This window comes from Pomacea canaliculata, linkage group LG14 (genome assembly GCF_003073045.1).
Source record: "Pomacea canaliculata isolate SZHN2017 linkage group LG14, ASM307304v1, whole genome shotgun sequence".
NCBI classification, from domain to species: Eukaryota; Metazoa; Mollusca; class Gastropoda; order Architaenioglossa; family Ampullariidae; genus Pomacea; species Pomacea canaliculata.
Genome location: NC_037603.1, coordinates 18727594 through 18750690, shown reverse-complemented (window position 1 = coordinate 18750690; position 23097 = coordinate 18727594). Strand labels below are relative to the sequence as shown.

At 43.4% G+C, this 23097-nt stretch overlaps 1 protein-coding gene across 1 annotated transcript in view; it reads left to right on the top strand.

The window, feature by feature from the left end:
* The window catches only part of LOC112555965 (zinc finger protein ZIC 4-like), a 44685-nt gene that overhangs the window by 2271 nt on the left and 19317 nt on the right, over positions 1 to 23097 (top strand). Inside the window, exon 2 of the mRNA XM_025224591.1 lies at positions 9719 to 10655. Within this exon, the coding sequence (XP_025080376.1) occupies positions 9767 to 10655 (889 nt within the window). The 5' untranslated portion in view covers positions 9719 to 9766. The remainder of the gene's footprint in view (positions 1 to 9718; positions 10656 to 23097) is intronic.

The window sequence follows — 23097 nt, the reverse complement described above, 5'->3', positions numbered from 1 at the left end:
AACAACAAAAAATAAGGAGGAGGAGGAGCTGTTTAGAGCTTAAAACCAGATATTGAAACATCATTGAATAGAAATGGAGTCTGCTGATTTTATTTTGCTGATATCGTAAATGATAAACAAAAACAGAGCGTCAAAAGAATGCCTCTACCACGTGACCTATGACAGGTTGCTGAATATTGTGTGTAACATGGTTGGTCTTATCTGCCTGTAGCTTAATCTCTCTCTTTGCTAAGGCCGCTTGCTTCTTTTTCAACCCTTACAAAAAAATTATTTTTTCAGTAAAATTTCAAATTTAAATACCAAAGGTACCCAGGACGGCAGCTTTGTGCACAATCCGCGAGATGCAAAAGTGTTATTGCGATGTGATTGCAGTGGGCGTACGTACCCGGTGTTTGCTACGGGTGTCAGGAAGTCACCCTTGTGTCTACAAGTAGCAAGACAAGTGTGTGTTTGCGGTGGATGTCGGGAAGTCAGGCTGTGTGTTTGCTGTGATTGTTAGGAAATCAGCCTCGTGTTTGCATCCTTAAGCCTCAGGCTCCGTATGTATCCTTTCCAGCGCTGTACCCAGCCACCCTGTACAACTCGTGTACAGAGCTGACATTTGTCACGTGTGGGTACACGTAAGCGATACAGGTGGCAAAATATGGCAATTATATATGTGTGTGCACACTCACACACACAGAACTTTCTGAGTATGTATAAACCATCTAGATACAATGAGGGTTTCCGTCCTCATACCCAGGGTGTCTCACGCTGGCAAGGCTCAAAGTAACAGAACTCTTGCTCACTGTTTTCTGTACTGCTAGCAGCCACCCCACTCCTCGCTCATTTTTCAGATTGACCAGCCCCTCCTCTCCCGCATCCTCCTCCCCACCCATTAAACCCCACCCTTCAGTCTCAATAACACCCCGTTGAGGCTCTCCCTCCCTCGCTCGATGCTGCTGACGACAGTGACGAGGAGCTTGCTTCAGACTATCGAGGTTACTGACAACATCTGGGTTGAGACTAGCAAGTCTGTTTTTCATTTCATATTCTCTTCCTTGAGCAGCGGTCGGTCCCTCGGACCTGCGCCACGAACTTCGACAACCTTTGATCTCTGCGACGGCAACATAAAGAGTCAACACACCTGAGTGTCCAGGCTGTTTTGTTCTGCACCCGCCACTCAGTCATCTGCCGTACATCTTGAGGGGAAATGCAGACATCAAAAGAATTTTTGGTTTAAATATTTATAGACCCTTTCATACGGGACAACCATTCCTGTAAGTTCGTTTTTCCGATCAGGTTTCAACAAGGTGTCCGATCCATTTCATCTCACCTTGCTGCTGAATCTTACTCACCGCTGTGTTAAAATTTTGATTCCATGTTAATGCGACGGTTACAGCCGATTTGAGTTGGGTTTTTGTTTGTATGTTTGTTGTTGTTGTTGTGGTTTTTTTTGTTTTGTTTTTTTTTTGGTTTTGTTTTGTTTTTTGTTTTGTTTTGTTTTTTTTTGTTTGGTTTTTTTCAGTTTCAGTTTTCAAAGATCAGGTGGCCATTAAAATACCAACAAATCCCACAAAAGTTAGGCATTTTACAATCATACCCTTAAGACATTCTTTTTATGTTCATTATTTACTATCTCATAAAAGTCCTCAACAAACACCTTTTTTTAAAAATGTATGATGCTGTCAAGGTGACAGTTTGATAAATTTCTGTATGATGGAGTTACATTCAAGTATTTTTCTAATTCTTGTTTTGATTCGTAAATGTTCAAAACCTTGAAATAGTTGTTAAAAAATAGTGAAAATATGGCAAAACTTTAGTAAATTCATGAAGACTAGGGTCAGTCGGACTTGAGGGGGGAAAAAAGCATGTGTAACATACCGTGGTTAACCCGAAGCTAATCAGGGGAACAGATTGGAAATTCAAGACGATTCACTCAATAAGCTTGAATGCTGTCAGAAATTATTTTCAAATATCTTGACGGTTGAAAAGATTTTTTAGTAGAGTCTCGGAAAGATTTTAGACAGACAGGAGAAGTGACATGTTTAGCTAACAAATTATTAGGTTACTCCTTCAACATTTTTGATTCATTTCTTGAACCTATCTTTTAAGAAATATTGAAAACTTAATTTTTTTCTCATTTTTTAGTAGCACTCTGGAAGTATTATAGACAGTGGACTAAGAAAATGGCTACTAAACCTGTTGCTTAGCAACACCCTTAACATTTATTTTAATTATTTTCCTTAAACGTTCTAGTTTCATTGGAAGTGTTTTTAAAATTATACATGTGTAAAATATTTATAAACACTCGTAAATAACATGTATGGTATGTGTTGATATGTAGTTACTCTCTATTATTTTCCAGTAAATGTTTTCCATTCTCGTTCAGTGCTCAAGTCTTGTTTGGTCACCGATGTTACTTGACAGCACAGCTGGTAAAATACAAATCGACAACAACTGTGAGATCAGCACGTGCGATTGCTGTATCAATGAAATATATCAGTGTACCGTTACTCCCTGTGTGTCGAGAAAATAAAGGCCGGGCTTCGATCTTACACTAGATAGCAGAGTTCGCTTAAAGTATTGGAACCATTTCATCTCTTTTTATCTCTCAGTAATGAGTTATTTCACCCCTACTGCACTTAGGATTTCACATTTTTTGTGTGGAAATCCCTTAATAAAAAAAAAGTTTGCGATCAGACAAGGGAGTGGTATATTAAGGTCGAGCGTTTGATGTACATAGCACAGTTAAAGATGGAAAAATGTAACAAAATAATTATTTGTTTAAAAAACACGACTTATCTTCTTTTTCTATTTTTTTTTTTTTTTTTTTTTCTGTGGCCGACACCTTATCGCTCGTTCAGACTGCTTCGCCCCCTACTTGACACCGACAGGGCGATGGGTTTGTTTGACGACACGCCGTGGGTCTCTTGTAGCTTATCATCCCAACATTTTTGTCATTGTTCTCCTCTCTTCACACCTCAACACGTCTGAGTTCGTCTGCTTTTGACACGGGGATGCTGAGCTAGGTGTGTGCGTGTGTGTTTTGTGTTTGTGTTGTGTTTGAGGTTTGTTAAGTTTGTGTTGTGTTGCGTTCGGTTGTGTGTTTGTGTTTGTGTTTGCGTTGTGTTGTGTTTGAGTTTTGGTTTGTGTTGTGTTTGAATTTTGCTTTGTGTTGCTTTGTGTTGTTTTGTGTTATTTTGTGTTGTTTTGTGTTATTTAACATGTCCCTGAGCACTTGTTTGCTTATACACACTCGCACGCACAGTTTGCACAGTTCTACGGACACTGAGTGATGTCACAAGTAAACTGGAATGTCTTGCATACAGGACTAGATAAGTCACGTCACCTTGCGATACTTTCAGCATTGTAAACAGAACTGAAACCATGGTTTCGGAACTGTCCGTACAACCGCCAAAATTAAAAAAAAAAAAATCAGCAACAATTATTCCGATGTCTTTTCATTATCGAGGTAGGAAGATGGACAAGAGGGAGAGGAGAACGCGGTATCTTCATTCGTCGGTCGTGCCACATCGGTGAGGTGGTGTCAACTCAACAGCCCTGTATCAGTGATGACAGCAAGGGCTGGTCTCATGGAGGCGGTCATACGCCGGTGTTTGATAAGAAGCTCTTGTCCCGCATAGCCTCAGTCTTCTAATCGCCGGCCTGGCAGACGTCTTCATTTTTTTTTTTTTTTTTCATTCGCTAACATTGCCAGTAGTGTTTACTGTTGAAATTCTCAGTTCGCCAAACTTTGTTACAGCTGTTAATAAGGCTACCGAAAATTGAGTGTGTTATCAAGACGGTGCCGCTGGAAGGAAATTTTCTTCCCGATGAGGTCCTCTTTCCACCCCTTTCTCTCTTCACTTCTCTGTTTCTTCTTTCTGTGTCTTCACTCTCTCTCTGTTCCGTGCGATATCATGCCAGTGTGTACAACATCACACCATTGTGTGCGATATCATGCCAGTGTGTGCACATCATGCCATTGCGTGCAAAGTCATGTTTGCATTTTTGTCCGAGGAAAGATGGATGCTGAGGTTCGTATCTGAGAGACGGAAAAATTTGCTATCGGCGAGCTTTCTCTCACCTTTGATCTTGTATGTTGGAGAATAGTGCAGACAGCTTCAGGTCTGTATCATGATCCAGAGTTTTTTCCCTGCTCTCTTATCCTTCCCCTCTTCATGCTTTTGCTCCCCAGCTGCGTGAACTAAAACCGACTAAAACGCACGAGACGGAGTTTGTAGTGGAAATGATTTACAAGCTGTGTAAAAAGAAAACAAACTTCACCCCAAAACAGTGCTTTAAAAAAAAAGTGCCAACATTCGTATTTCATTTGTGTTTCTCATTTTTAAGACCAAGGGAAATAATTTTAGCTGTCGGTAATAAACTTTGGCTCTCCGAAAACTGCAGACGGCGACGGTTAAGTCAGACCGTACTTCATCCTCTTCCTCTAAATTATTATTTTTATTTTTGTTGTGAGGAACACGAATGAGGCGTTGCAGGAAACACGTGATAGCTATCTTAACCCACGGTGCAGACTTTAACATTGTATTAGTTTTCATATCACGGAGTGTATTAAACGCTTTTAATTTGTTTAAACAATCACAGTAGAAGCTGTAACATACACAGTATTTAAATTAATCAACTGATTAATTAAAGAAAAGGATCTAGGTTGGGTTTCTCTAAAGGTCAGTTAATTTTATTTTATTTTGGCAGTAATCAAAAACTCCTTATTTCTTCACGAGAGAAATACAAATATTTTAAGAAATAATTCTCATGTTTTTATCAATTTTTTTCTCGGCAACCTGTTGCGATAATTTTGACTGTAGGACCTTTGACCGAGAGGTTAATGTTGACTTATGTGATATACATGGCGAAGAAGAGTTACAGTGTTATGGTACTTTGAAACTGTAATGTTGAGACGAAAAGTAATCTAACAAAGTATGGGGTACACCATGTCTACCCCACCTCTCTCCTCCAGGTGTTTATTGTCATCCCACCCTTAACAAGTATTGAGTTATACAAAATGACTTACACCTTTTGTCTGCTAATTATCAAATATTGAAGCAACATCTATCATTATGTATTTAATTATCAGTCATATTAGTAGTTACTATGTAGAATGACTTTTTTTTTTTTTTTTTGCATTTTTTTCTTACTTCCGCTCGCAGTTACTTACTAAGCAAATTTTACCATAAAATATTTATATTTTTCGTGTAGAGTTTGATGTGACAATATTGGTTATTGTGGCGATAACTTTGCACCCTGTCATGTCTGCGTGTGTTTAAGCTAAGTTATTATTGTTATGCTAACGCTAAAGCTAACAGACTTACTCCTGCAACCTGCAACTACACGGGTGGCCTCGGTGGCGCAACGGTTAATCGCTTGTCACCGACTCAGCGGGTGTCGAGGCTTCAAATCTCGTCCAGGGCACGGTGTTCTTTGCCCTGATGAAACCTTAGTTGCTGACTCAGCGTAAAACTCAATTTCCGTCCCCTTTCCTCCCCATACCCCTTACTGTGCACTTATTTGTATTAGTGTCCAAGGTGTAACATGCTGCAGTATATCGTCACGTGGTGTACGCTCGCTTCCCTCCGCTGCCGGCCTCGGTGTTGTTGTTGTGGAAGTGTTTAGCGCAGGATTATCAGCCTGGGTGTCTCCAGCTACAGACAGCCTGCTGACTCATTATGCGGTGCTGTGTGTCGGCAAAACACAGAAATTGTTACCACATGGCGGTGTCATACCACGCACACAGCTGTGCGCGCACGGCCTGTCAACCGCTTTCATGATGCTCTTTCGTTTGTTTGGGTTTTTTAATCATTCGTTCATTCTTCTTTCTCTCTTTGGTTAGTTCTTTATTTTAGTTTATTTTCGTTCTTTCGTTTTTGTTTGTTTTGTTGTTGTTTTTTGTTTTGTTGTGTTTTTGTTGTTGTTGTTGTTGTTGTTTTTTGTTTGCTTTTTGGTGTTGTTTTTTTTTCTTTTTGTCGTTCTTTCGTAGTTTTGCCGCATTCTCCATCTTCTTCCCAAAACTCCTCCAGAATACTAGTGCCATGAAGCATCTCTATCTGTTTTCTCTTGAGAGCTATTCCCTGCTATCGCTACTACCCTGACCCCTAACCCCTTGCCCCAGCCACATTACCCATCTCTCGTCGCTACCCACCCCCATCATTACCGCGCGCTGCTTCAGTTTCTGCCGCAGTCATCTAAAACTCCAGGACAGAAATTCCTAGCCAATATTTTCCTTTCCTTCCTTCATAAGAGTTTAGACACAGTCCTTCTTGTCTGGCCGTCTGAAGGCGGTGACTTGGATTCTGCTACTCAGTTACCAATATAGTCTTTCTGTCATTGACGCTCAAGCTAACTCACGGACACACAAAAAATATAAAAAAATACAAAGAACACAGACGCACACACACGGAGCAACATCAAAAGAAATGGACAGAGATTATGGTTCCCAACCAGCGGCTTGCTCCCTCATTTCCGCTGCACATGGAGTCGGACAGTACGGCCTTCAAACACACCTTGATGGCAGGTTGTAAAACACCTGCAGGTGTAGGAGCGAATCTTGAGAGGAAGGAATTTTTTGTTTTCTTTTTTTAGTTGGGGTTATTTTTTCATTTTTGTGTCGTTGACTTCCGCACATTATTTAAAGGGAGAGAATTCCACACATTAAAGGGAGAGAATTCCGCACATTATTTAAAGGGAGAAAGATCCCGCGTGTTATTTAAAGGGAAGGAGATCCTGCATATTGTTTAAAGGGAGAACAATCCTGCACATTATTTAAAAAAGAGAGATCCCGCGCATTGTTCAAATGATGGATCTCGCACATTGTTACAAGGGAGAGAGATCCCGCACATTGTTACAAGGGAGAGAGATCCCGCACATTGTTACCAGGGGGAAAAGAGAGAGTGTTGATCGCTCCTCACTTCTCTCTCTCACACAACCTCACTCGTAGGAGCTCATTTCAAAAGCCGTCATCACCACGAACTCCCGCTAACCCCGCTAGATGTCACCTCCATCGCAGCAACCCAGTCTTTGAAAGGTCAGCTCGAGCGCGACATTAGATGTCTGGGCTTCGTACACTGGAGAATACCCGCCTCTCAGATTTGTACAACTGCAGGTCTTTACACACCGGGTAGACCAATTTTTCACACAGAAGCGAAATATTGTGTTCAAGGTTGTGTGAGTGTGTGATGGGGGTAGAGGGTGGGACGGAAATATAAACTGAGTATTCTTTACTTACCTGTGAAGTAACCTGTCAAAGACGCAGATACTCAAAACTACAACAGCGACACCCGAAATGATACCCGGCTACACCCGATACCTACAGACCGTCAGCAGGTATGTCGACTACAATAGCAACTACAACATCGCTGTCTGTGTTGGGGACGGGAGGAGAGAGAGAGGAGATGCAGAGGGAGGGGTTGACGAATCCAAGCCTCTACTCAGACATTTCAATAGAGACTCGACACCCGAGACTTCACGCCTCAATATATTTTCCTCTCTAAGTGGATGCCGGGACCATGTTAATCTTGAGAACAGGATGCTGGACTTTTCAACTGGAATTCGGAGGGCGTGATGAGATGTCATTGGACGATTCCAATTTGGGGAAAACATTTTTTAATGCCTTGGAACAAACCAAAAATAAAGTCGAACAAGAAAGTTGGAGGAAGAACATCAAGATGTCCTCAGAAAGGAAAGAAAGAAAGAGAAAGAAAGAGAAAGAAAGAAAGAGAATGAAGGAAAGAAAGAAGGAAGGAAGGAAAGAAAGAAGGAAAAATACTAAAGCCTGCTACCATTAAATAGTGTAGTGTTTCCATTTCCCCTGAGTGCCGATATCGCTCGCATGGTCTGAATAAATATTGATCTCTTCAGCTTCCAGCGGGCATATGGCTGGTCCCAGCTCTCTGTCCGAACGTCCCACCCCAGTAAATTGTGCTCCGAGTACCATCCCCCCTAGTCCTCCACCCCGCACTCGATTGTTGTTCTGTTTCCTGTTCCTCCACCGCCCCTCCGTCCTTCTAGTCTCTGGTGAATAGTTTTCAATTTTCAGGTTGCGCACTGCCGTACAGTGTCGGGCCTCGGCTGACGACTTTGTCGATGTAAATTTTCTCTTTCTATCCCGCTGTACCACTCACCCTCTTTGAGCTTCATCGAGAGAAGTGGATAGCAGTTAGAGGATGGGGCCTGGAGATGAACGAAGATGACTGTGCGAGCTGAGGACGGAGGGTACGAAAAAAAAAGATAATGATGATGACGATAATGGTGATAATGTACACGTGTTTGCAGTAGCCATGGAGACCGGATGCTCAGGTCGGGTTTTCATGTTTATGGGAATGTCGTATGATAAAGTGGAAGTTTGGGGTGTGGTTAGGGGTGGTATGGGTTAAGATGGCCAAAATTTTCAGCCATGTGAATGATGCGATGTGTACGTTGGTGAATTCCACCCGACGTCTTGTTTTCTCTCCCTCTCCCTCTCTCTCTCTCACATATTCATGCGCGCTCATGAGGAAGGTTGGGAAGTGACGAAACTTGCGGGCTGTCACCAATAATTTCTTTATTTATACATAATATCCATACTCTTGCATTTGTATGTCGAGTTTAAATTTCCCAGTGGGTGGCGATGACGAGATGGCGAGGAGGAGGGGATAGGAAAGGGAGATAATTTTCTGGAAATTCCTCCGAAGTAAGAACTTCTTTCACCCACCCTACCCCACCCCTCAGGATGCGTGCTGCGACCTTGCGTCCAACACTTGGAACACGCACGTGCGCTGGTTCCGGAATTGCAGATCTTCCTCACTTTGTTTTATGACCAGGTCTTAAAATGGTGAGAAGGATTGGTCGATAACAGGGGTAGATATGTCTTGCCGCTGATAAAAACAAAAGGGCAAAACTCTTTTTTTTCCCCAAATTTATTTTATGGAGAAGGAAGGATACGAACTAAGGCCTGAAGAAAGCAAGAATTTTTTTCCCAAATTTATGGAGAAGGAAAGAAAAAAATTAACGAATTTAAGTAAGAACGGTGGAAAAAAAAGAGAAGTTAGAGAGACGGGTGGCGGGAGAGGGGAGGTAATAAACAGTTGAGGAGGGTGGCTAGGAGGCAGGCCACCCCACAGACAGGAGAAATCGCTCAGCCCCCGGTAGCACCGTTTGTCCACCATGTTGGTTTTGCCCCTGTCGTCCTCCTTTGATCCGGGTGGTTGTCGGGGTGTCAGGCTTTTTGTCTCCATGGCGATGATATCCGGAGTTGACTTTTGGTCTTCGATAGCGAGAAGACTGGCACGCGGGTGGTTAGTTAGTCGAGTGCAAACGCTCCCCTCCGCACCCACCAGTCAAGGATGACCAAACTTTAATATTTTCGGAATTAGTCATCTCTCTCTCTCTCCACCTCAAGGCCGTCATTGCTTGACCTGTGACCCAACAAAATGGTGGACATCTGCTCAGTATCGTAAATATTATTATACTGGAAGTAAATGAAATCATTATCAAAAAAATCTCTGAAAAAAATATATAGAGAGAGAAAATTTTTTTTTGATTAAACGGTGTTATCATAATTATCATTACTTGTTTTCTCCATCTTGCCTTTTTTGTTTATTTGTTTATTTACCTGCGTGTTGTTTTGTTTGGTGTTGCCATTCGCTTGGCGGATTTTGTTTGTTTGATATTTATTTTTATCGTTGTTGTTTTACTTCATTTAGTCAAATTTCTCTGACATTTATTTTCACTGTGTTTACAGGTGGTGTGTTGTGAAGCACACTGTCAGCGACCAACCCACCTGTAATCAATGATGATCAACCACTTCATGGACACCGCCCCGCACCTCCCTCCGGGTGCCCTAAAGCTCAGCCCTCCCCATCACATGGGGGACGGGACAGGGGGCATCGGCATGGGCATGGGGCTGCACGGGCAGGCCAACCACCACCAGTTTGGGTCGCAGTCCAACGGGTACACCATGACGCACCCGCACTCTCAGATCTCAAGCATCCTGATGCGGCGACCCGAGATCGGATTCGGGGTGGGCCCCGCCGGTGACACAGGCACGCCGCCACACCCGGGCATGTTCTCCTCGTCGGCGGCGTCCTTGCACCACCCGGAGCCACCCACCCCGGGCCACGTCCTGTTCCCTGGCCTGCACGACTCGCCGCACCACCCGGCCGGCCACCCGATGAACCCCAACATGTTCACCGCCGCGTACGGGAACCCTCGCGCAGACCAGTTCAACATGGGGGGTCCTCGTCCGGACCACTTTCCCTCCCCCCAGCACCTGAACATGAACCTAGCCGGCCACCCGGCGGCGCGCATGAACATGGGTCCGCACGGGCCGGGTGCTTTCTACCCGTTCATCCGGCATCCGATCAAGCAGGAGCACACGTGCCTGTGGATAGACCAGGAGCAGGCGGAGCCGAGGAAGCCCTGCAACAAGATCTTCAACACCATGCACGAGATCGTCACCCACATCACGGTGGAGCACGTGGGTGGGCCGGAGCAGGCCAACCACTCGTGCTACTGGCAAGGGTGCGTGCGCGATGGACGTCCCTTCAAAGCCAAGTACAAGCTGGTCAACCATGTCCGGGTGCACACGGGGGAGAAGCCATTTCCTTGCCCATTCCCCGGCTGCGGCAAAGTCTTCGCACGCAGCGAAAACCTCAAAATCCACAAGCGAACTCATACGGGTGAGTGTATATTTTTATTATTACTACCACCACTTCTACTAACTCTACTACTACAACAAAAACTGGACAGGTGTAGCTGGTATTCAATTCCAGGATCTTACCTTCTGATTGTAAATTTTTAAATATCCATACCACCCGGTTCATTAAAATGCAGTTCATTAATGTCAGACGTTTCCACACCCTGCTCCACTCTCAACATGGCGTCGCGCGTGCTACACCGGGTAACGCAATTGTACCCGCAACTCTTATCTCACCGCCATCCATCTCACACGAATGTTGGGTGAGAGGCAAAGGTGGCAATATAAAGAGGGTACATGATCCATAACTACGGGTAGCTTTGGAGGAAATCACCTCTCGCTTCGAGGTGTCGAGGAGAAAGCGAGAGTGGATTGGCGAAAGACGGTATCTTAACAAGATTTTTGTATCCGTGGTTATTGCTACCCCTCCCTCAACTTTTTCTTTTTCACTAACATCATCACATCCTTCTTTATTCTATTCCTCGCTCTCTCGTTCATGCATGGACCGACGCGTTCACGCACGTACGCCCTCGCCCGCTGCACGCGCAGACGCTGATGTTCGACTTAGGACATTCCTGACAGTTCTGACTCTTTGTGCAGCGTGGCAGCATCTCATTGGTTAGTGTTGTTAAAGGAGAGGATGAGGGCCTGGAAACCCCACCCATCACCTGGAGATGCATGCAGGCTTTGTGCATCAATACTGGTCGCTCTTGACAACCAACTGTTACTGGCGCATTGAAATATCTTTCACATCTTTTCTCAGAACATTTCATAGTTTTATTAACAATTTTGTTGTTTAAGATTGAAGTTTGATAGTCAATTCTTTTTAAATATTTAACATCATATACTTTACTGCTAAATTGACTTTAAGTAAACAAACAAACAAACAAACAAACAATTTCACCTGTCAAAAATTTGTAATATAAAATTTTATTATTTAGTTTATGTTGAAGATTTTATAATTTATTTAACTTGTCTTTAAGGGCAAAAATATCCGTACACTAACTAAATTTTTTTTTCTGTTAATATGCGTCCTTACACTTGTTACTGACAAATAATATAATAATATTTAATATATAAGATTTTTTTAGCTTGTTTCTACATTTCACAAAAATATTTTAGTGTGTTAACATTTGCGGCAATATGGAGGTTTTTATCTATGGGTTTGAAACACGTGTGGGTAAGCGACGGGACACGATTGTATCAGTGGAAAATAATGTTAAGAAAACAATCAAAGCAAGAAGTGTAGTGGAAGGCTTTGCTCTCTGTAAACCTCGACAGTGGATAATATCTTTATCTCCTTACACTTATCACAGCGAGGCTATGAACTCGCTAGGGGTCGTGGGCATGAAAAGATGTAAAATAGTTTAGGAGGAAACTTGGAGGATGCAGCTGAAGGGATAAACTCCACCTACAGTTAACACCGAGGTAGCGGCGGGTAGCTGTTCAAGCGCAGCTTGCGATGGATGGATGGGAGGATGGGTGGGCTGGTGGCAAAGTGCTTTCACCTAGGGTAGAGGGAGGAGGAGAAAACATGGGTACCCGAAGAAAACCGTCAACAGCGGCTCTGGAACAACTTTACCGGAGATGCTAGGTCTAAAAAAAGAAATTAGTTTATAAGATACATTTTTTGTATTAATTTATTAAAATTTTTCCAGAAGTCCGTGAAAGAAAGGTCTGTGATGAGAACGGAGTTTAAAACTTAGATAAAAGCAATAAAACTGTTTGAGATGCTATCGCGGTTGTGTTGAAGCCGTGGTGTGAGTCGTCTGCTGTGCCCCACGGAAGTTAACTTCAGATAAAGTCCATGAGTTGTGTCTGGTGACGATGGAGGATGTCGACAGATAAGCCGATGAGTTGTGCTGGGGGCAGCTTCTAGTCACCCGAAGTGGCACAAGGGTTCAACTTGATTATTTTCTTCGCTTAAAATACACCCGAAATGAGCGAAATGTGAAGCGAAAATAAAATTTCAATAAAAAATGAACTAAAAACAATGATTGCAATATGGTTGAGTGACTACAGGGGATACAAACCTACCAAATGTAATATATGGATGATTGAAACCTGTAAAATCTCTCGCGATCACAGGAAATAAAGAACTGAAAAATGTCTTTTGATCATGGGGGACGAACACCTGTACAATGTCCTCTGATTACACCTGTTAAACTTGTTAAATACTTCGCGAGCGCAGATGATTAAACCTGTAAAATGTTCAGTGATTGCAGGGGATAAATGTCTGCAAAAAACTCTGGTAATTTAATTTTGAAAAATTTTAAATGTTCAGAAATTCAGAAAAGGGATGAGGACATTTGTTGAAGGTTCTTGACTAAAGCAAACACTTGCCATCAAGTTGTTTCTTATAGAATATTATCCATCACCTAGCAATCGCTCAGTCATGCTTGTCAAGATTTTAGAAAACCGTATTTTTGTTGTGGCCTTCTACTTGTTTAACTACAATTAATTAAAACTTTTCAGTATTTTGTCTCTGATTAAGTGGTACTTTCCAGGATCGTAATTGTTGTTTACCACCGTTCAGGGATTTTGAGTGTGGTTAAACAGCACTTTCAGAATTATTAGAGCACTTGTAATTTGTCAGACTCTTTGAAAGTTGTTAGCTAAAACTATTTACAGAATTGTGTGGCTGCAGTTATTTTCAAACTTTGCAAACAGCCTCGGATACATCAACTGTCAACATCTTGCGATCTCACCTGCTGACACCTTTTCGTCTCTTTCTTTCCCTTCTATCACTCTAGTTTTGTTGTTGTTTTTGTTGTTGTTGTTTTCATTTTCCGTCCACGGTGCTTAGTAGCTCTGTAGTAATTTGCTAAGTTATGACTGTAAGCATGAGCCGTTTGTTAATTAATTGGATTGAAAATAAATAGCTTCATTATCGTTCCAAAACAAAATTCTCCAAGAGAAAGGGGTGTATTTATTTAAAATTAATTTACGATTCGGTTTGGACTAGGACTTACAATTTTATATGGTAAAACTTTGAATAAGCTTGTAATTACGAAAAAAATGTTTAATTAAAATATACGCGAAATTTTTTAATTCACAACGCACAAAAAACATTTGTTGTTGTTTTTGTTTTGTATTTTTTACATTTACAAAATAAACTCACGGTACCAAAGAAAACAGTCCATTTCACAATCACAACAAAATCAGAAGCAGGACATGCTCTTTGGAAAGCAGAGGAACAAAATGGAGCATGTAAATCCACCCAAGAAGAATCAAAATGTCGAAGCTGTTGTCATGCAAATGGCAGTGTAAGCGAGCCACACTCAATAAACTACACCTCGTTATTTGTTCCCCTTTGTGACAAACTAAATCCAATTTGCCATTGATGCTCAGATTCAATTATACCGACAGGCTTATATGCTTATATCTGTTTGCCAGCATGGGGGCTTGATATTGTCGCAGGAGGAAGTCTTATTCTCTTGGGGAGGTGGGCGGAGTTCGCTCCCTCATTATCCCCCCGCTAAATCTGGCCGTTAGCAGCCAACGGAATGATGAATAAATAAATAAATAAATAAATAAATAAAATAGGAACAACTTTTTTTTTTAACCAAAGGCGTCTGTTTTGTTCTTGTTTTACTACCGTCTTCGTCTCTTTTAACTCCTCTACTTCTTTTATCTCCTGTCCATACTTTTTCCACTCAAAAAGTTAAAAAACGGTTAATTATGAGAACACTTATTTACACTGTGACCTCCAGGAATCTTGTTTACACTGTCCACTAGAGACCAGTCTGTGTTGCAATTCTCTAACCGCTAAGTAAACTGATATTAGGAGGACAAAACTGGGGACTTTGCCATGTTAATAATTTATTCGAAAGCTGTAAACCAGTAATACATACACCTTTCCACAGGTGAGGTCCTGTGAGACTATTCCTTCTAACATGCGACATTACTAATGGATGTAAGACTTGTGAAGCAAGTGTTTGCTTAGAAATTCTTTTCACACGTGGTGTATCTTTTCACTGAATGTGATCTAATATTAATAAACCATTTCACAATCATATCCTTCCTTCAAACCGAGCTCATGTAAGACAAGTATATAAAATTATATCCTTTTATTCGAGTGAACTGTTCAGATAATAAACCACTTCATTATATCCTTTACGCCGAGTGTGTTGGAAGATAAACCACGTCCTGTCGGAAATACAAATACAAGATAAATACAAAACATTTTTATTAATTCTTTTTATGAAATTGTTTGTCAATGTTACTATTACATAATACATCAGACATTGAATGATACGTAAAGTATGACATTGAAGATAAGAATATACGAAAACAAAATTTAAAAAAAGGACAAACAAAAAAGAAAGACTGAGCGCTCCGGGAACGGAACCCAGCGGTCTAAGAATCTTCACTCAGAGATGTGTCCATGATTGATTTGAATAAATGTGAATAGCCCCAGCTTCACAATTTCCTGCTCAGTGAATCAAGTCACCTGCTGACCATCTCGACTACATCCACTCTTTGTCCAACTGTCCCCCGGACACACTGACCGACCGATGTAAACAGGGTCCTTTCACCGAACACACAGCGCCCTCTCCTGCCATTTGCATCACCACAACTAGGGGAAGTAATAAAGACGGGAAACTATTTTCACTCAAGTGTGAACAATAACAATCTTCTTGAAGGACCGGACTCTTTTTTTGTGGAGGAAAGTTTCCAAATGTTGTGAAGAGCGGATTTTTCTTTTTCTGTTTTCGACGATGTAGACAGGGGTCGCTGTGTGTCGCGAGCTTGCAGCAAAGGCCGATAACTAAGAGGGTACAGATTCGGTAGACAACCCAGTCAGGTTTATTTTTCTTTTTACGATTCTTTCGCATTATAGTGGCCGCCGGAAAATTTCCATTGGAAATGAGGGATGGGGACTATCTCCGCGACGTGAAGACGATGGCAAAGGTACGGGATGGACTGAGTGGGAAAGGTTTCCTTCCTCTTGACAGTCGTGATCACAATGCCTGAGGGTAGGAGACTGACGGTTGTTTATTTATTTATTTTTGTGCTATTCTTTATGTCCAGAGGTAAATTCTCTCTCACACGCGCACTCACATATATCTATATAATGTAGATTCTTGTACAACCAGTGTATAAGTCATTTATGGGTAGAAAAAAACGAACACAATACTCTGATGTTTTTATTATATATATAATTTTTTTTATTGTTGCACTTCCAATATTTATATTTGGTTTTGTCGTTTAAATTCTGCTGATACTGTTGTCTTACATGTATCGTTGTCTCGTCCCAAATGATGAAGAAATCGTTCTTTCTTTCTCTCAGAGAGAAAGTGTGTGAGAAAATTATATAAGCCTTCCTTTCATCTCTGTCATTCCCTCCTCATTTTGTATTCATTTCCACCCACTCTCCGCCACTGTCTCCATCCCTCTGTCTGCTCATTTGATACCAACGCAGACACTCGCCACGCTCTGGGCGCATGCGCCATCTGTGTCACGTGCATGAAGTGAACGGTCACATGACCAGCCACTAACAACATAGTCGATGTCTTTCATCCTCTTGACCTTTGCTTTCCTCATCTAACCTCCTTCTCCTCCGTGAGGATGAGGTGGGGAATAGTAGCCGACACAGGAGGACTGGACGTGACGTGGACTGCCTGCAGGGTGTTGCCTGCACGGGTGGTGCATGGCAGTCGATACCCGGGCATCCAGACAAAGCAGCTTCGGCAACAGCTCATCGTGGTCTGTAATAAGCTATGCTTTGTTATGCTATGCTTGGCTATGTTTGGCTATGCTCAGCACGCGCGTCATGCCAACTTGTTTAATGTTCTGTCTGCCATCGCCACCTCTGTAAGATATTTTTATTCTACCTCTACACCAACGAGGGTTTTGTTTACATGCTGACAGATGCCAGCGCCGTCTGTGAAGTTCCCTCTTTTAGCCCAGACGTCAGCCTAAAATGGGGCGAGGGGACGCAATCACGTGACCTTCAGTTGGAGTACTTACTCATGTCTGGGATAACTTCTGTGAGGACGGTACCCGTTCCTCTCCTTCGCTGATTTACTTTCCCCTACCCTCGGCAGAGTCAAATACTATTTCACACATCTAGGTCGACTGGAAGAAGCTCGTTACGTCATGCGAGTATCGAACCGGCAAGTATACACACCCTCGGGTTCTGCCGCCTTGGCACTAACCATGAGGCCGTCCGTTTCACTTTTGTTTTGTTGTTTTTGGAAGGGAAAAGTGCTTCCACCTAAACTGGCGATTTCACATTGTGGAAGGATGGTGATGTGGGAAACCTGGGGGAAAGTGGAATATGGAAGAGGTGAGGATGGAAAAGGGTTAGGGGAGGTGTGTGGAAGGAGGATCGCTGGTCTGGGATGCGTGCAGGTGTTGTTTACTGTTGTTGGTGCCATCTTTTCCTGATGTTATCTCTTGCTCCTGGTGTCTAGAGGGCCTGCCCAGTCCGCAGTTGGGGTGTACTGTACTGGCTGCCAGATCCCCTCAGTTGCCATATTCCTGTATTCGAGGCTTCTATTTCGTGAGACACGTGTGAACGGATGTGAATGTTTCGCGGAGGAGCCAACATCGTCCTGTTGTTCATACATCCATTCTCTCGCTTCACGATCAACATGGACTTTTACCCGTTTTCCTGTATCCTGTCCTCGTCATTGTTACCATCTTTGTCGTTTTAGTCGTCAGTCTCTTCCTCCTTCTTCCCCTCTTCATCCAGAGATCAACAGTTGGGCTTGCGTCTGGCTGAAATGTCCTGTGTATTGTTCTCCTCATTTGTCATGTAACAGTAACGGCGTATGAGGATCTAACATTTTATCCCCAAAAGCAATCTCCAAGTGCTGTACATATATAAACATGCGCGTATATGCACGAGACGAGAGAAGCTGGAAGTCGAGAGATCCAAACACCTGGACCTAGAGCTCAGCCGCCGATACGGATGAGCGACAACCAACGACGACGCAAGACTATAAATAAATAAACAAACATATTTTGGTTAGTCTTAGTATCGGAATCTTAAGGTGTGTGCACACGTGCGTGCGTGCTTGAAACATTTACCGAAACGTTACGTCCACGGACGTACCATAGCTTACTATGCAAAACGGAAACAGCTGTCTTCACGTCACAGCTGAAGGACGTCACCCGTTGGGCTGTTGCAGCAGCTGCACTGCGCTGTACGACTCTTTCTCCTACACTTAAGCACTGCATCTTACTTGACAAAGACCACAAATTCTGTTGGACGATGACCAAACCCGCCTCCATCATCTCACTTACCCCCGAGGTAGCAACATTTTTTATACATTCGTAATTTATTTCTTTATTAGGTGTTATCACTCTTTATGATTCATTCCAACCTACAGAGAACAAAAACATTTCCATGAGTAAATTTATTCATCTCTCTTGTGCTTATGAAGCAAAGTCCTGTACATTGAAATGGCTAAGGCTTTAATCACGAGGGTACAAAACACTATCCTCGCCATCTTTGTCCCACCTGGGGCCACGCACTCTTCGCTCGCAAAGTCTCGCTTCGACCAACGACGTCCCCTTTGAAGTGTTATCTCGCGTTTTCTCATTTCGACAGCAGACCCGCGCCAGATGCCTATCATCCAGCCAGCGTCTATCGTAATGACATAATCGTGGCCGCCTGCTTTGCATAACGACCGTCAGCTGCTTGATGTTTGTGGTGAACAGCAGTCCGGCACACCGACATGGTGCTGGTGCTGGTGCTGTTGATGCGGTTACAGAGAAAACAGATCGCACTAGGTGACAATGGCGTGTTTGGTTTGTGGGAAGGTTCCGTGAGGATCATCGCAAGGTGACGGGTAGACTTTGGTGGGGTGCGTTCTGTGAGGATTGTTGAAGATGACGGAAGCGTTCGGTGGGGTGCGTTCCATGAAGAACATCCTAGATGACGGGTAGAGTTTGGTTGGGTGCGTTCTATGAGGATCATCCTAGGTGACTTTGGTGGTGCGTTCCACGAAGAACATCCTAGGTGACGAGCAGAGTTTGGTGGGGTTCGTTCTGTGACGATCGTTGAAGATGGCGGAAGAGTTCATTGGGATTCGTTCCTCGAGGGCGATCCAATGCGAAAGTTGGTGTTCTGGATGCGTTCTTCGAGGAACATCCTCGGCATCGACGAGCAGCTGTCGTTTCATACACTTCTACCATTCATCTGCCAGCTATACCTTCTGCTGTTGACAATAAAAGCATCGACTCCGGTTTCTTGTTTCGGCATGGAACTTATTTCTGTCTTTAAGACGACTGAAACAGTCTTCTCCATCTTGAATAACATTTCGACGCGTGTAGAAGTCTATTAGCAATGTTATTCAAGATAAAAGTGCAACGACACAAAATTTTCCAGAAAAAAAATGTTTGTTTGTTTTTAATGGCGAGAGAATTGTGAACGACGTGGAGAATCTCTGATACTTGGTCCGTTCCAGATGTTTGCCTTCTGGCGGCTGATGAGATTTCGGGGTTACCGCGCACTGAGGTGTAATAGACTTGTGAATGCCACAAAAAGAAAGAAGAAAAACCTGCACTAACCTTGCCCGATCACCTCCCTTACAACTCATCTACCTCCCTTTTCCCCTCTGTTTCATTTTCGCCTCCATCTTACTCCTTCCGTTCAATTCACTCTCGCCTCCCACCCCTCCTGCTCCTTTCCTCTCATTTTGCCAGCCTCTCCTCCAATTCACAAATCTTTATCTCTCGGCGACCAGGATGGGGGGTTGGGGGGGAGGAGGAGAGAGTTACTGTACCTGCTAGAAACTCCGTGGAACCATATTTCCCCTTCCTCATCCTTCCCCGTTCTTTCCACCCCACATTCCCCATCCCCTCCACCCCATCAGGCGTTCGTTCTGATGCAGTCTTGAAAGTCGTTTTGCGTTTTTCATCATCTCGAAAGATAGCCGTTGCCTCCCCTTCTACTCCTTAATCGGACTTTTCAAGCGAGCAACAGCGTGGCTCTAGTTGCACCTCCATCTTTCGACCTATTTCTTTTTTTCTTTTGTTGAAACAGTACACCACATCTAGCTGAGCGTATTGACGGGAGAGAAAGATACAATAAAATACACAGAACGAAAGAAAGACTGAACGAAATTTAAAAAAATGAAGAAAAGAAAGAAAAAAACCTGACCTAACCCTGACAGACAAAAGAAGAAAAAAAGAAACACGAGAGACAAAAGGAACATCAAGAGAGAACAACAAAAAGAAAGAAAATGGATAAGTGAAGCATACAAACAAAAAGAGAAAAAGCCGAATGAATAAAAAAGAAAGTTTTTTGAAGTCGAAAAGAGGAAAGAAATTTGTCTTTGACTGTCTCCGACTCCCATGTGTCTGTAACGGGTGGACATACCCGTTTGTATCTCACTCCCGCTTGTGTTTGTAACAGACAAACATCTTCGTCTGTGTCTCACTCCCACGTGTGTCTGTAACGGGTACATGTACCCGTCTGCCTCACCACCACAATATTCATGGTGAATAATAAAAATAAAAAGCTCAGGTGTTTGTCTCTCCTTACAAAGCGTTCCCTCTCTCCGTCTGTCCGTTTATAAATATTGTTTAAAAATCTGGTGTTATCAATGTGGGTGGATTCAGGAATCCCAAGCTGGCGCCTTTATCTCTCGCGACTTCCTGTAATGTAGAGATGGGGTGGGCTGGCGAAGAGAACAGCGGTGTGTAAACAGACAAATCTTTCAAAACCTTTTGTGTATTACACACACTTCCTGCACTTACTGAAGTGCGAGAGAGTCCATCGACCATCTTCCTTCTTCCACCCACCCTCCACCCACATAACCTTCCTCCCTCTAACCTCTCTCAAGTGCTTGTGGAGCAAAGAGTCCATCCTGTCGCGAATGTTCTACGGTACCCGACACTTGTGTATGCTTTGTCAGGTGTTATGAGGACCCTGACTTCACCTCACCTTTGTTGTCTATTGACGGAGAAAAGTTAGTACATATCAACACAGAATAATCATGTGTTAGACAGGAGGGTGTTGCTACGTGGTTGTCTGACATACTAGACGGCTGAACACACACACACACACGAACACACACACATGAACACACACACATGAACACACACTTTAGTGGATATAATCCACAAGTAACAACATTCTTGACCCTCTTTTTTTCCCTCATTTATTTGTCTACCCCAAGCCAGCCATCATGCCTTCCAATCCCAAATTGTCAGGCCCCGGCCCTGCCTCCCCCGCCTCCACCCAGTCTCCCATCTGCAGTTCCCTCCGTCAGCGTTTGAGTAAGTCGCATCAGCTGTCTTGGCCCCTGACAAAAACAGCAAATGTTATGGCAATGCCATATTCCAGCCCCGTGCAGTTAACTGCCCATTTCGCCTCGTTTTGCGCCGACAGAGGTTCGGTGTGTGATTTTGGCGGTGGCAAGTGTTTCCCCACACACCGCTTGGCCGGGCGCTGGAGGCGTGGTAACAGATGATGAAAACAAAATGAGGCGAGGGTGGGATGGGGAGGATAAGATGAGGGGGGATATACTAGGGAGTGGGATGTGGGAGGGTGGGCTGCGTGCATTCGCGAGGTTCCAAACGCATTCACACACACAGAATCCACACACGCGAACACTCACCCAAATATTTTACTTACATGCATGGACGAGCAAATTTCACACACGGGTGACCATAAACACATACACACCCCTATTTGTTGATATATATATATACACACACGAACACACTTGCATACACACATTTCCACACACAGATGTGTGTTGGCGCTCACATGCACGCACGCACACACGCAAGGACAAGCAAATGGCATTTATAATGAATTGTTTACGCTTCAGTGGCCAGAGCTCAGGTTACCCGCCGGAGCTGTTGTCAGCCCTGTGCCCGCTATTCTAGCGATTTATTCAGGGTTCTGTCCTTGCTGATAACCACACATCGCGAACTATTAGAACACTCTTTTCCTCTCGCAGTCGTCCGCGGCACAAGTGCGCCCTCTCGCGAGCCAACATGGCGTACGGTGGTGTGCCTTTGCCGGGTGGAAAGAAAGAAAGATAAAAACCCCCGCTGCCGTTGGTTGAATGAAAAGCTGCTGCTGTTGCTGGTTGAAATCGATCCTCGCTGCACAGACTAGTCATCCGCGTCATCTTTTTAACCGCCTTCACCGGGGCTGCGTCAGTCTGGATGCCGCGGGGAGAAAATGGCGGAGGACTGGGTTGTGAGTTGTGTCCCCTGTCATGCACCTCACTGCTTTGTCCTAAATCTCTGCGAGAGATTTCTTTTTTGAAAAAGGTTCTTTGAACATGCGACACGATTCATCCATCATCGTCATCGTCGTCGTCATAGAGTGAGGGGAACGAACCCCAACACTTTGACCCCCAAGTCTCGCATTCTCTCGGTGTTGTCTCGTGGTTTTCCTTTTTTTTTTTTGAAAGAGACCTGCTAAGTGGCAGATGGAAAGCAAAATTCATGTGAAGCCAAACTTTTTCCACAGCCACGCAAATTGTCTTCGTAATGTTAGACCAACCTTTCGGCAGGAATCTCTACTTCCGGTGTAACAGGAAGTGGAATACACTTCAGTGTACCAACTAACAAATATTAATTTCTTTCTGCTGTGTTTGTCAAAGCTAAAAATCACTGAAATCTTACACAAATTACAGTAATTCCGGGCAATGTTTCACAAATAAAATGTATTTCATTCATGATACACAAGCTACAATCTATTTTAAGACCATGTTACATCAGTCACAATGTAGTTCCAGAATGCTGTGCGAGTCAGCACCAATCCCAATCACCCCTTCGTCCCAGATCTTGGCTGGGAACACAAATAAAATAAATGGTAAATAAACACAAATTATGTCAGGCCATCTGGAGGCGTGCGATAACGGTCCGCCATACTAGGAGCATGTAACGAGAGTAGACACACCGCAAATAATCTCAAAATGTCGAGGTCAGGGCCACAACAACAACAACAGCAATCAAAGCACAAACAGAAGCTTTAAGAGCATTGTTGTATCCATTATACAATAAATTAAAGCTGTTATGCTATGAGGGTTTACTTCAAAGTAATAAATGCCTGCAGAACTGAAAATAAAAAACTCGGTTATGCATAAGCTAGTCTGAGCGTGCGCGTGCGTGTATGTGTGAATATGTGTGTGTGTGTGTGTTTAAACATTAACGGACGGTGGTGGAGAAAGATGGGTATGGATGGGAGGAAGGGATAGAATGCTCACTTACATCTCTGTACATCGTCGCTCCATGACTCAAGGTCTCCATCGCACTGGCCGCCCTCGGCCACTCGGGGTTGCTGAGGATGGCTGACCGACGCCGCCTTCCAACGCTATTCCATTTCAGCAATTAAATTTCGTATTCATGTTCATTAAAATTTCATTTCGTTCCCTCCAGCCGCCAAGCTTCTTTTTGGTAACCTCACCCATCCACCTCCGCCACCCACCAACTCCTATTACCCCCCG